Below are 15,617 nucleotides of genomic sequence, written 5' to 3'. Positions count from 1 at the left end.
CCCATGTATAAACCATATGTACAGTAAATTAGAAGTAAAACACCATGTAATGGTAGTGACTTACAAGGTTGTGTTTTAAAAGAAAGGATCATTTGAAAATAATGTTACTGCCTTGTGGCATGTCAAAAACAGCCACATTTTCATAATGTTTGCCACCAATATTGTTGTTATATTTTTTATTCCATTGCAACTGTGAAACTGTGCCACTGTTTGTGCTAACCAACTTCCTTGTGGATGAAGTGGTGGTTTGGATTTACTAAGAAAAGTGGATGTAGGCATAATGGGGTGTTTATATTATATATATATTATATCTAATATATATATCTTATATAATATAAGATTGTTAATACATGAAAAAGAAATACCACACACCAGTCCAGTGGAGCAGCTTCAATGACTACAGCACCCTTTCTTCCACCTTAGTCTGTCCTAGGTGGCAGTAGAAGACAAAGTTTATTCATGTGTGTACTTTTGGTGCCCATTTTATTCGTGTATGTGTGTGTGCCTGAGAGCTGCCTCGTTCCCTTTTTAATATTCTACACACCCTCTCCCAGTCTTTCAGAGGCTCCTTTGCTTTGGCTGTCAGTAGGGGTGTAAATGGTCAGTGTGAATAGCAAATGCCATCCAGCTACACAAAAGGTATCTATGGCATTATTGTCCAGTGGCCACTGTAGCCTGCTGTTGACTTGACTTCCTATTGAATTTATATGGTATATTCCTAATATATTCTCACTTAAGAATAAGGCAGGTTTTCCACTCAGCATTTTGGATCCTTTTTTTTTTTTTTTTTTTTTTTTTTTACTTTCAATATTGTTAAATTGTTTTTAGCATCTTTTTGTCACTTTGCTTGTGCTGTCCTCTTTTTACGACCATTCAAATTATAAGTCATATATAACCTCTGAGCTGAATGTTCTTTTTCCTTTTTCTGTGTGGTGGCCTATAATCATTAAACCATCAATGTGGTCCTCTCAGGTTAGCTGGGGGATTTCCAAGTTGCCTCAGAAGTATTTATTTGTGGAGGGACTATCAGTGAGAGAGGAGCTAAGGGGGGGGGCAGTGTGCTAGAGGAAATAAAAAGCTGAAGCTCAGAGAGGGACAAGGAGAAAATAGCTGTGGGGCCCAGACTGTTCGGGGATACATGGTGAGGTCAAAGGCAGCTGGTCCAGACAAAAGACTGGATGTGTGTGGATAGATGGACCCTAGCGAACTGAAGTGGAACCAGGGAGTTTCAAGCAGGCCCACCTGATGCCTGCCCCTCCCACCTCTTTCGCTGCTAAAAACAAAAATGAATGGGTGATAAATCCGGTGCAGCTCTTTCAGTAAATTGTGATTCCACCCTTCTGTATATCTCTCTGTCCCCTCTCTATCAATACTCAGTGTAGTAGTCACTTCCCTCATTACCTCTACGAAACAGCAGTAATTTGATGTGTGAGAAATGTTTTATATGTGGGAAATGTACTTATACAAATGAATCTTCCCATGTCTAACAGCCCAATGTAATGGCTTATGTTATTTGCTATTCTTAACAACATTGTATATTAGTTAATTCAATTCAGTAATTATTCAATTATGAATTGAATACTGTGTATTTATTGGCAGACCGCATGTGAAATATGACACAACTTGGATCCTGTTGTTGGTTATTGCAAAATACTAAAACAAGTCCCTGGCTGTTAAAAATACCGGCGGTAAATCTATGTGTGTCAAAGACTGCATAACTTTCCTGTTGTATAAAATTAATGATGATCAGCTCTTCTGATCAGCGTTTATAGAGGTCACCAATTCAAACTAATTGGAGAGAATATTGGCTGATTACACTCCATTATCAATTGGACCACACTAGCCCAATGTGATATAATTGATATTGAATTGGTTGTGGTAGAAATAAACTCTCAAGTTAGCTGTAGATCAGCAAGTCCGTCTTTGATTTATGCAACATAACACTAGGTGTCTGTACCAAAAATTATTTTTATTGTTTATTTTATTGTAGTGCCTTGAGAAAAGATGCCATATGAAAATTAGGGATTAAGGATCCTGAATCAAAGGTTTTGAATGAGCTTATCCCTTACTGCAGCTGCCTTGGCCTTACCCTGATGGGATTTGTTTGTGACTAGCTAACAAATGATTCTCATGTCACCCATCAATCGGAGGACAACTGAAAGTTACCTCTCTTTAAGCCTGACACAAATAAACATCAGATAAAACTAGCAGGGTGCTACTTATATGCTTGCCAAGTGGGAATATATGGGTGAATTATACATTATTGTGCTGTCATAAGTTTTGCTAGTCTTGTTTCACACACTTGTTATTTCATTTATATTGGTCAAAGCAAAGTAAACTGACAGCACTTTTCATCTGGAATATTTAGGTTTTCGCTGTAAAAATTCAAGCCATCATTAATAAATACCAGAAAACATGAAATGTACAACGAAAACAACAAAATAGCACAGTTCATCTGTTTAACAGACATACTTGGAGACAGCCAGTTTACTTGTGCAGTTCAAGAAAGATAGACCCAAATAACACTGACATAAACGCAGCATATTTTAGAAAGAGCTGCGGAGCTTTTGTTCCCATGTAAATGTTTGGTCTTAACATAATTTATGAGTTATGTAATCCAGATATGAGTCCAATTCTCTAATGTGTTTAGGATTGGAGCATCTCTGGTTGTTTTGACTGCCATATTGGTATGCCATATTTACAACTTGTTGCCCCTTCATTTCCACCCACGTCAGTCCGCCTCCCCCTCTATCTCCATAATGGAAAATATCAAGTGGCCTGCTCACAAGTTTTACTTGTTTACTTTGGGACAAAGCAGTGCATAAAGTATGCACAGCTAGATGTACAATAATACAGACAAATAGTGAAGCCTGTACTATTTTTATGACCAACACAGACAGGTCATCAGGAAGGGGGCAGTTATATTTGGGTCCTTCAGAGAATGATAATATTATATTATGTTTTTACTTGAACAGAGATGCGTTGAATCTCTTGAAGAAGTTTCCTGCGCCCAAAGCAACCCCAGCCATGACTGCCACGGCTGTCCCGAGTCCTGTCCCCATCACTGCTACTGCCCCTCCACCTCCACCTCCAGGCAGCAGACCCAACATACCTCCTCTCTCGGTACCAGGGAAACCAGGAGCACCGGTGAGCACTCCTCGCTCTGTTTCTCTCTCTCACACAAACACACTTACACACCATAGTGTCTGTTTTCTAGTAGTGCTACACAGACACTTAACAACTACTACATCTTCCATCCTGCTTTTTTCAAAGGCCCAATGGGAATGATGAGCGACCATACTGACTGGTTGGCATCTTAATAGTCCTGTACTCGCCTATTAGATTAGACTTCCGATAGCTAAGATTAAGTATGCCTGCAAAATACCACAAACATAATAACAAACAGATCTTTATTTCTGAAATTCCATTCTTGTTGATAACCCATTTTAGTCTTTTTTTGTTTTGTTGCACCATATTAAATCTATAAAGTCTTCATGAGCGTGTATGTCGTAAAATCTGACCTATTGATGTCAGAGACTGGGCTATAAATAAACAAATACACACACTTTTACCCAACCTAGAGCCATGCGCATATATACGTACATACAACTGTACATCCATCCGTCCCATACTTGTGAATGTGATAAATCAAGAGCGCATCAAGGGAATTTCTTCAAATTTGACACAAACATCCACTTGGACTTTAGGTTGAACTGATTCTATTTTTGTGGTCAAAGGTAATGGTCACTCTGACATGTTTAATTCTAGAATTGATGTGGTAATGACAAAATTTCCAACTGATGATTAATGGGATCCAACGATGAAGAAATTATTGACATTATTCTCCCAAAAGGTCAAAGGTCAACTTCACTATGACATCATAATGTGCCAGAGAAACACTTTTTTTGGCCATTGTTTAACACCATAACTCAATGCAGAATCGGTAGGCAAGGGACAAGATTTTAGTATCATAAGCAGTTCTGGTTTCCGTTTGTAGTCTGAGTGGTACTAACCAATCACGTTTGAGTAGGCTTTGGTTGCATGCAGGTAAACAGTCCACATGGAGAGCAAAAGAGGCGGAGCACATTGACTAAAATGCAATCCCCTATCAGCAATTGTCTAAAGATGATTTTGCATTCATATGCAGATATCTGTTTATAGGGATTAACATTCTCACATCTCAAGTTGCTGATTGGACAGTAAGCAATGAGCAGCACACGGGCCAAGTCTTGGCCTGGATGTCCTGGGGGCTGGCTGCACTTGAACCCCCAAAACATTCGCCAATTGTCGTCAGAAGGTAGCCAGTGGGTTCCAAGATTGACAGCCTTGTCAAAAGCACCTTTACATCGTTAACCCCATGCATTTATTGACTGATTGATGGCCGCAGAGATATGTCTATCACTATTTTCCCTGTTGTCTCTTTTAAAATGCCCTTTTCTCCTCATTCAATTATTTACCTCCCCTTCCCTCCACTTGTTCTCCTCAGGGCACTTTCACAGAGATCCCGGCCTCAAATGTCCGCCGTGTGATTGCTCAAAGACTAACGCAATCGAAGACCACCATCCCCCACGCGTACGCCTCGGTTGACTGTGACATGGCTGCTGTCATGCACCTCCGCAAAGACTTGGCCAAAGGTAAAAACATGAAACTCTGAGGGGAGTGTGTGTACACTATTCTTTTCATGCACATGTCAGTATCATGTCCTTAAGTGAAGGTCTGACAGAAACATTTAGAAGGAAACTTTTCCATGAAGATTTGGATTTCAGGGTTTTCACATGACTGCTCATTTGACAAAGAGGACAGTCATGTCCTCTCCGTCAGGGTTGTCGTGTACGTCTCGTTCAAAACAACATGAACACACACCTCTACCATTCCGGAGAGATTATTTCTTTTTCTGAGAAGGAGAAATGGATGTGAATGATGATGATGATGATGATGTTGTTGTTGTTATTATTTATTCATCTTTATCTAATCAGGCTGTATCAGTGAAATTAAGGGATTTATTTTCCAAGAGAGACCTGAGAATAAGAAACAACAAATACAACAACAAAAACAGAATCCACAAGCAGGAACAACACAATAAACAAGGAATTAATAAAAAATGAACAGTTGCAAGAATCACAAAAAACAGCCACTAATAACGTTTTAAAATCTTCCATGAGAATGCAACACAGTTTGTGTGGCAATTTGAAGTTCATTCTAAACCTGAAACCAGTCCTGCCAATATTAGTACATACATGAGAAATGTATTTACGTATATATATCTCCTGCATCTAATAATAACCCAGCATGGTGTGGGTAGCAGAGAGTTCACATGTTGATGTGGGTTATGAATGGCATAAGGGGGGTTTAAATTTCTGAATCATTATTATTCGTTATGGTATCTTGGAAACATCCATGTCTGATCAGATCTGCTCTTTCTTTACACCGCACATTACAACGCAAGGCTGATCAAATCTTGATAAGACACCCACAGTTAGCCATACACATATAACACACAACTCTAATTTATGGCTCACTCCAGGCCAAAAAGTAAACTGTATCAGCAAACAAGTTGAGGGACAAAATTTGGTGTAAATTAGTGCTGGCTTCTTGGTGCACCTTTTGTAATAAATGACAGTATTCAAGAAAAGTATTAAAGGCCTCTGTAGAACAGGATATGTGTGAGGGCAGTGTAAGATAGGAAAAGAGCTAGTAAGGTTGGTTCTGATCCTGATAGAGTTTGAATTATAGATGCACCACTAGCAGGATGTAGCAGTGTCTTCCCCGTGTTTTGGAAAGCTGCTCTCTTACTTTGTCAGCCTCCTAGCAACTTCCCTAGTTTACTGTCCACTAACCACAAATTCTTGTGCAACACCCATCAGGAAGTGCGTGTTAAAGGTGAAGGGAGAGTCTAGTTAGTTACTCAGTTACATGACACAACAGTCATTTATTCGGCCAAGAAAATATTTATCCGTAACGGGTGCTTTTCATGGATTCCTAAAATGTAACCTATGCTTACTTTGGGCCATTTTTCATGTTGATATAGCAAGAATGTTTTGTCAGTTTCCTATTTTTAAACATTTAGTTCAACAAGCTATCACATAATTGGCTTTATTTAGCTGAACGTTGCCTAGCTGTCAATCAGACAGTAAATCTCTCTGGGTCCCGTGTCAGTGATGGAGGAAATGGGACGGCCATTCCAGACCTATTAGCGAGCTTGTGTGTGTACTGAGGGATTCTCTCTCCCCGGTTGTTTTTGCGGACCCTCATTGTTCAGGAGCAGTGCGATTTCACGGTTAGCTCGTTAATCATCCCGCTCGCGGCATTCATAACGGTCTGGTACTGCACTAATAGACGCTAGCGAAGGTTGGCAGCGATGCCAGGCCAAGCCCGCCTGGCCCATTGGTGTTACACATAGGCAGGGGAGTGGAGCAAACCCTAGTGACTGTGTCATCTAGAGAGGGACTTTTCTGATCAGCTTGAGTCTAGGTCAGAAAGATATATGAGACTTTTCTTCCCCCTGTGGGAATGTGTAGTATCGCTCGCAGGTACAGAATACAGGCCCACATGTCCATTTGTTGTCACCCCATATTTGTCTTTGACCCTAGTTGGGCAGTTAGGACCACATGCTCACAGACTGTTTCTTCTTTGTTTTTTCAGAACAAATCAAAGTGTCTGTGAATGATTTCATTATCAAGGCAGCTGCTGTTACACTTAAAGTAAGTATTGCTCACAATCACTTCCTTTTTGTTCATCTTTGTTTATTCATCCCCTAACAATGTGTATGTCTGTAGTATACATGCTTATCAACTTCCTTTCCAACAAGTATCTGGTCTTTTTTTGTCATTCAGTGCTTAACAAAGCCCGTGGATACAGCAATCTGTAGTTCATACTGTACATATCCAAGGCATCATTATTTGATCACTAAATTCTTATACTATACTTCTGCAGCAAGGTTTCTCTGTTATATGGTTATAACCTTGTAGGACTGCCATTATAAGACCAGTCCAAATATAGATTCAGACTCTGTGTTCATTTTATTCTCTTTTTTGTCTCTTAAACCATCATCCATCTTCCTCAGCAGTTTTAGGGAAATTGAGGGAACAAAAGTCAATTCTGTGAATAAATATACCGACTAATGATGATTTGATGAATGTGTGAAGGGAAATGGATGTTAAAAATAAATGTGGTCCTCTGGTAATTTAGTTATTCATGGCAGGAATGTCTCAGCAGCATCTGATAAGAACAGCATTGCTCACTTATCATGGAATATTGTGTCTGCTTCACTGTATGTGTTGGCCGTAAGCGTTAAAATGTGTCAGGCAGCATCAACATTGCACGCCGCAGACTGCAGGAGGATACAGTGCTGCTAAAAAGTTTGTGAACCCTTTAGAATTTTGTGTGTATATATTTCTGCAAAAATGTGATCAGATCTTCATATAAGTCCAAAAATATCTGAATAACCCAAACAACATACTTTTCATTTTAGGTCACATTTTTGCAGAAATACAAAAAATTCCAAAAGGTTTTATTATTTGGCAGAAAGTGCATATATGACACGCTGCTATACGAAGATCAAGCATCAGCTGAGAAACCTGGCTGTTCAGTGCATGCGTTACAGTACAGTATATGTAAGGAATGTGGAACGAAGTATGCAAAAGTTTACAGTTAATGCAAGTGTAAAATGCCAAAGCACCACATGGCTCTCTCATAGTCCGGACACTATGTTTTTTACTGTTAGTACAATGTCTCACATGGCCAAAATACCTCTTTGGATTGGCTTCTGCGCTAAACTGAGATCTTTGATTTATTTGTGTAACTCTGTAACACCAGAAAATTGGCAAAAGGAAACTGTTCTTTCCCCCGAGTTAACCTCAGTACATCAGGAAGTCGCTTTGAGGCCAATTTTGGTTTGTCTTTTTTTTTTACAAATTGCTGCATGTGTCGTCATTGGCAGATTAAAACTTTTTTTATATTTATTTATTGAGGCTCCACCACAGTAATCATCAAGATCATCAAGATCAAATTCATTAAAAATCTGCAGACTATTTATGCATAGATATAGGAGTAAATCTGTTTTTCCATTTGCTCGCCTGATAGTAAATGTGTACATTCACCACCAAATCAATTCATGATTTTCCCGCATTTACTGTTATATAATTCAAACTTTTATCATAACTGATTTTTATGCATGCCATATTAAACATGTTTTTGGTATCGTATGAGACTTTAATTTGCTTCTCCACACCCATGAACGGAAGGAAGCAGGAAAGCTCTGTATCTCTCTCTTGTCCAGTGATTTTATCTGTCAAAACCTAGGCTGACCTCTGACTTTTTATCCTAGGAGATGCCAGAAGTGAATGTGACCTGGTCTGGTGATGGACCCCGTGCACTTGATTCCATCCACATTTCAATCGCAGTGGCGACTGACAAGGGCCTCATTACCCCGATCATTAAGAATGCTGCAAACAAAGGGGTCCAGGAGATCTCAGCTAATGCCAAGGTAAAAAAAATCACAAGGGTAAGAGGAATTAAAGACCAGAAAACATTATATACCATTGTGTTATAATATATTATGAGGTAAGCTTGTTGTGAGAGTTATTTCCTATTGGTAGATTATAACTTGAAGCTGCGTGGGAGTTCAGTGTATCACTTCAGGTGAAGAAATTGAGTTTTGCTGTTTATTTGTACGTGGGAATAGATAAGGGAGACTTGACTGCAGCCCGATTGTATGGGAAAACAAACTCTGTGGGCATCTGTAGTTGTCCTCGCCTTCTGGCTAGAACTGTATTGTATACAAAGTCTTGTTTTTTCTATTACACCACGTAGAATTAACAGTTTCAGATCAGCTGGCTAGATCTGTAGATAACTGATTATATTTGAGATGGTTAGATTTTTGGGTTGTTAGGCTGTGGTCTCAGCTGTCACTGGCCACAGATGGAATACAAAGCAACAATGGTCAGCTCTTTCCACTTCTCTGTCAACAGCTGGGGACAGGCATTTATTCCCTAACACATAAATAAGCTCTCAAAATCTGATATGCATGTACAGACACACACTTGATAGTAATTCTCACTCTTGCTCATCAAGGGCACAGATGCACATAGATGGAATTCTCAAGATGAGGGTAATGCATGTCTCTCACCAGCAGTGACCTGGTGTAATATACCTGAATGTTCAGGGCCCATATGTCTCAGTGAACATATGGTGTCTGATACAAAACAATTTAATGGTTTTATAAGACGATTTTTAACCCTATGAACAGGACTGTAATAGTAGCAGTGATTGTAGCTGAGAATATTTGTACTCAAAGTGTGTCTGAGTGTCAGTGAGAGTTTTTGAGGGAGGAAGGGAGGGAATGGGTGTGTCGTTTCAGACTTACTTCTGCTCAGATTCCAGGATTTATGACTCTTCTGTAATTTGTGTAAACAGATCTTGCGATAGCCCGTGAGGTGATGTCTGGACAGACATCTTAGCGCACTTATTCTATACAGTGATTGTAAGTGTTTGCAAAACTAGCTGTGAATATGGAGCTTTAGTGCCGATGGAAACGATGTGTTCCCTCAATATGTGGTTGTATAGTTAGTAGTGTTTATTAGAGATTTCATTACAATTCCACACCAACCTTGCCCAATTTACACATTTGTTTTTGTATTAACTCTTTTTGTGTGCATTCATTTTGTTGTAAATTTGTTTTGCACATAGCAAAGTATAAATTCATATATATTCATAGTTTATACATAGTATAACTTGTATGTCCTATGAATTACTGTATATACACAGTCAATAAAAGACATTTAACATATAGTTCACCATATATAATAGGACAACACAAACTAAACATTTGCAACACAAAAAAACAAAGCAGTGGTTACAGTGGTATGTCTGTTCTGGGCTACTGTAGAAATATTTCAATTCAACATGACAGAACTTCTATAGATTAAAACATTTCAACAAAAACACTTTATTATTTTTTAACACTTAATTGTGTAAGGGATAATGTCCGACGAGGTGTCCATTATTAGGAACTATTGGAGGATGTTGAGGCCAGAACCAACTCTGCGAAGTCCAATTAAATACTTCCTGGTTATTGACACCTCGAAGGGCATTATTTTGCTCATACCATGAGGAAAGGAAAGGAAAGGAAAAAAAAAAGATCATTATTTTTCATGTGTTTTGCAATCAAAATCTAGTTAACGTTTTTTTTTTATATTTCTAGTTTCTAAGATTCAGAGTCAATAACACTGCAGACAATAGACAAATTCTAGTTTATGTATGTTGTCTATACTAAATAACTTTGATTACTTCAAGTCAAATAATGTAATGTCTGTTAGTGCTTAGTGTTACAGCTGGCTCAAATACCAAACATCGTAATGGACACAATACTGAGACAGAAGTTTACTAAAGGAGGTATAACTGAAATTCAGATACCAAGCACCGCCACGGTGTTGATGAGAGAGAGCTAAACAGCATATATAGACTCAGCCCACAAACCACATGATCAACTTAGAAGGCTCAACAGGAAACACCAAAATAAAACCAGATGTGACATTAGACATCAAATCTCTGCATCAGAACATTACATGTAATGCACATATAGAGAACAGCAGCTATAAAGCATGGGCAATAAGACTGCGGACAATTTCGTCCACTTAAGCCTTCAACATGTGCTTTGCCCCACACTGTTATTCTTAGTTGTGCTGCAGCGTTGAGTTACATCTACATTTGTGAGTCCTTATTGGTCTCAAATTAAAATCAACATGTGGTTTGAATGAAGCATAGAGAGGTAGCTGCTGGCTATAGATGTGATGAAGTGGAACATCAAACTGTTTTTATACTTAAAGCTCTTATCTCAAATGTGCCCACCATATCCCACTATGTCTCATGATGTGAGTCATTCTCTACTTTCTGTGTTGGTTGTGTCCCTGCATTAACCTTTAAGCACATTTCCATTTGATTAAAGTTCATTTTGAATAATCACATGGTGTCCATCCAGTGTTCTCAACCTGACTTAGAGAAATGGCTTCTGTTTTATTTCAGCCAGGTCTTTAGTATAATGTAGCTTGTACACATTCGAAAGCTCATACTTGATCTGTGATACAACTAAACATGTTTAGAGAATCACAGGAATGCTTCTTAGTGAAGGTCTAATGGATCACGTGCATGCACACATTCTCACGCCAGACACCATCAACATACTTTGCTCTTTATTGACAGGTACGTTGTGATTTTTCCAAGGCTCTCATGCATGCTCTGATAGAACATGAATTCACAGAATCTGGTTGCAGAAATGAGTGTGTTTTCCTTGCCGGATGTTTTCATCCTTCAGGGTGTTCACTTTTCAGTTCCCTTTTTAAATTTTAGCAGTGCACTGTCCGATAGTTTCCGTTTGTCTCACTGCTTGCTATTGGACTCAATAATTTTCCTGACATGATATTTGAAAACTGACCTTTGTGGCCTTTCACCAAAAGATCTGAATGCTATAAAACTGTAGAAGGACAATTGTTCTGCAGGCTGCTGTGGCTTTTTTCCTTAGTGACTAGGGCAGACAAGATTTTATATTTTGTCACCACAGCAGAACTTATAGAATATCATGGCATTAATTTGAATGTTTAGTAGTTTCTAGCTTAACTAGGAAAATATGTACATTTGGTCTTTACAGCTTTTGAGTGAAATGTCTCAGCAAGTATTAGATGGCTTGCCATGAACTTTGGTACAGACATTCATGCCCCCCTCAGGATGAATTGTAATAACTTCGGTGATATCTACTACCATATTCTTCTTCTTTCGGCCGTTTAATTCCAACCTGCGGGCCTTTGCTGCTACTGCTCCTTGGTTGGTTTAATGAAGTACTGTAAAGCAAATGAAAAAAGACAAGGCTTCCCTAGTGAGGTTCAGAGTGTGGCATTGAACAGCATTTAGTCCATATGTGGCGTGTGTGTGTTTTCTGAGTTTAAGTGACATGTAATGTTTTCCATAGGCGCTAGCCCAGAAGGCTCGAGATGGGAAACTTCTACCTGAGGAGTACCAGGGAGGCTCATTCAGGTAAGCCTGAGACACACATAGTCTCTAGGGTAAAATAGAGGTATATGGAACATTATAAAACTTAATGTTATTTTCCTCTTCAATCTTTTGCATAAATTAATTCTGTCAATTTAATATTTGTTTTTGTGTGGTTACTGTTTCACAATTTCTTTTTATAGCTCAGCGATAAGATAATCATCATAAATTTCCACTATTATGACTTAAATCCGGTTTCACAGATAGTCAATACATAATGCATATTCTACATTTCACATGGGCCTGAACTGAATGTGGTCTTGGGCGACAAGTGCCATCAGTTACTGCACCATCAATTGCAGAAAAGTAGAAGGGAGGCTTTTCAACTCATTAGAATTAATGGTGTCATTTAGACATAAATGGGGTTTCTGTGTCAGGCAGGAGCGATGAATTCCTATGGAGATGCAGCCCTCTTTGTCCTCCTGAGGATATATGTGTACGCCCTTCCTCTATTTCTTTTTCCATCCTTCTGAGCTAGAATTCTCATTAAGGCAAACCGCAAACTGCCATCGGGTCAGTCTTGCTCACCATACACAACATTTAGGGAGAGATTTGGAGGCGCGTGCTGCTGTATTAATCTTCACTGATCAGTGTTCTCTTTTGTAAAATAAGATGTTCACAGCCAGCTATATTTATATACTCTATTCACCCTCTCATTTTTTATTTACTCGCTCTAAGAGGTAACATTCTCTTTTGAATCTAGGAGCTTGTTTTAGCACCACCATAATGTCTGCTTAGTTAATTTTTATGCGTTTTCTCCCCCTGCTGAGCTTGACTAACAATGTAACGTGTTCTGTCTCATCTCTCTTCCCGTTTCCATCCCTTCATTCCTCCCTTCTCTCTTTCTCTCTCGGTTGGCAGTATATCAAACCTGGGGATGTTCGGTATCAGCGGCTTCAGTGCCGTGATCAACCCTCCTCAGGCTTGCATCCTTGCCGTCGGGACCTCTAGGGCCGAGCTGCGGCTGTGCGAGGATGACCAGACCCTGCGCACCCAGCAGCTGATGAGAGTTACATTATCCAGTGACGGACGACTGGTGGATGACGAATTAGCCTCACGGTTTCTGGATAAATTCCGTGCCAACTTAGAGCAACCGCGACGCATGGCCCTGGCCTGAAAAAAGTGAAATGTCTGTTAAAGTGATTGGAAAGACGAAGCAAGAAACACCTGCATGACAAAGCTTGTCCTGTGCTTTCACAAGCAGAGAGCTCTTAAAAGTTGATTCCTGTTCATGCTAGGATTAAGGTTTATGAAGTGGGCTTGTACATAGTATAAACTTTTGGTTGTGGCTTGCCTCTGACAGATAATCACCAGGTTTGTGATGGAGGAGTTAAACTGGGCTTCTGCTAGAGTGCGAGAGGATTCTAGCAGTGGTGCCAAATATTACTAAGACAGAAGTTGCATAGCAGGGTGCATCCCACATACTGTAATAGGCATGGTCACACCAGTGGTGTATATATAAAGTGGTTATTCTAGTTCAATATTCCAGTCCCTGTTCATCTACTCCATGTCACTATTAATAAACATGTAGTGGTGCTCTAAAACCTCCCTATGTTCATTCGTCAAAGATATTTATTGCTGAGCATCAGCAGCAGCACTGTTTCTCATGAGATGAACCATTTCCTGTTCCTGTCCAAAATTCAAACAGAATTAAGAACTTAACTAATTGTTCATGTTAATATGTTTTAACTTATTCAAAACAGATGTGATATCCATGAAATCTTGCAAGTAAATGTGTATACAAAATAAGTACATTAACTTTTTTAAGGTTTTGGTTTCCTTAGATACTAATAAAACAAATTGTTCAACCTTGAAATGTATGCACGCCTCATTAAAACGTTTCTCTCCACCTTCATGATGTTTCACCAGGGAAACCACAGATGTGTGTGTGTGTCTGTTTCTATTTAATTAGAATCTAAAGAGATTACATAATAATTATTTCATAGAAGCCAATTAGGATAATTTGCTGGGCTGAGTATACAGGTCAGCCTCTGCTGGCAGATGTTTATCTTTGCTGTAAGCTTGGGCAGAACAGCTGTTTACATATGTATCAGCAGCAGTCTGGCAGAGCTTATCCTAGATGTGAATAAGCAGGGTTTGGTATTGTTTCTTTCGGAGATGAGAAAGAAACTGCTGAAATGGGGAAATTTGTGATCTTAGGCTTTCTCTTGTCTCCAGCTTAGATTTCCATTTTGCACACCACATACTACTATACAGTGAGAGTATGGGTTTAATGCAGTTTGACAGCGAAAAGACCCTGCTCAAAGACCTGTTTGAATTCATGGTTCTTCTTTCTACATTTTTAATTCAGAATTTAAATGATCTAAGGTGCGCTGCAGATTACGCAGGTAGCAATGGCCTAGAAGTACAGTAACTGCATTAATATGTACCGCTATTACGGCCTGGGGTGTATAGCGAAAATCACTGTTAGCAACTCCAATAAAAGTCTTTTTCTATACTATTCTGCTTTTACTGCAACTCCTCGTGTACTTAACCAAGCACTTTTCAACGACGGTGGAGCGAGGACCCTTTGTTCTGTGGTTGCTGTGGTATCAGATAGAGATGTGTGCATTCTGCGTTGAGAAGGGAGACATACAGGCAGGGGACATGGAGGCTTACAGGCAAAAAGCCCAGCTGTTTTCTACAGTATGCCCACTGTTCAGCTCACCATTTGCAGACACACACATACACCTTCCACAGTGCTAGTTGCCATAGTGATGGTAGTCCACTCAAATACAAAGTGAGGAGAGGACAAAAACGGTGCCCTTTAAGCTTGAGTCATAATCACAACACAACAATGTGGAGAAGAGTCAAGTTTCTCGTTTAGTGATTTGATGAGCATGAAATGTCACTTTAACCATTACTTCATTCATTATTCACATTCTCTTTTTAAATTTGTAGCCGACATTCACTTTTTCAACACTTGCAAATCATTCAGTTTTGTAAGTTGCGTATGTTATTACAGCACATTGGAGGCCATATTCCATCATCTGACATCATCTCCTCGTCTCAGCCAGACTTATCTCTTTTCTATCTCCTCCTCACTGAATATAAATGTGTTATTGCTCGGTGAGCGGCGCTCATAATCCAGCTGCGATATTGTGCGAGTATTTATCTGTGCACAACTTCACCAGCTGCTGAGAAGAGATACAGTAGCTTCACAGATCAACCTGAGATTAAGTCAAATGCAGAAGTTGAGGCAACTGCTTGAGAAGGCAAAACCACCATGTCAGCTGCCATCAAAGCACATAGGGAAAAAATCACATGGCGAATTGGCAGGAAGTGAACAGTTGTGGTTTTGACAGAAAAACAGTGTGCTCCAAACTGGTGATAACCACACATACAGTACATTTTCTAAAAGATGTGGATTATTTGTCTCATGTTTTTGTACTACTATGCCTCCTAGCCTAATGAGATAAAGCCTCCTTGTGTAATTGGTATGCAATATCCTTCTGGCTTAATATTATTGACAAAGTAGACTATTCTTGCGTTGATACAACAGCCTTCTTTCTGGTCTAATGTGCCCTCGGTTGGTACTGTATGTCGAGACGGTGAAATCATTTTCTTTTATTAGA

At 39.3% G+C, this 15,617-nt stretch overlaps 1 protein-coding gene across 1 annotated transcript in view; it reads left to right on the top strand.

Moving 5' to 3' along the window:
* pdhx (pyruvate dehydrogenase complex component X) overlaps positions 1-13,921 on the top strand; it is a 32,349-nt gene extending 18,428 nt beyond the window's left edge. Inside the window, exons 6-11 of the mRNA XM_051383582.1 lie at positions 2,976-3,147; positions 4,487-4,634; positions 6,643-6,701; positions 8,327-8,485; positions 11,963-12,027; positions 12,904-13,921. Of these exons, the coding sequence (XP_051239542.1) occupies positions 2,976-3,147; positions 4,487-4,634; positions 6,643-6,701; positions 8,327-8,485; positions 11,963-12,027; positions 12,904-13,159 (859 nt within the window). The 3' untranslated portion in view covers positions 13,160-13,921. The remainder of the gene's footprint in view (positions 1-2,975; positions 3,148-4,486; positions 4,635-6,642; positions 6,702-8,326; positions 8,486-11,962; positions 12,028-12,903) is intronic.
* Positions 13,922-15,617: the final 1,696 nt, after the last annotated feature.

Source organism: Dicentrarchus labrax, unplaced genomic scaffold (genome assembly GCF_905237075.1).
Source record: "Dicentrarchus labrax unplaced genomic scaffold, dlabrax2021, whole genome shotgun sequence".
NCBI lineage: Eukaryota > Metazoa > Chordata > Actinopteri > Moronidae > Dicentrarchus > Dicentrarchus labrax.
This window is presented reverse-complemented; position numbering and strand designations above follow the sequence as displayed.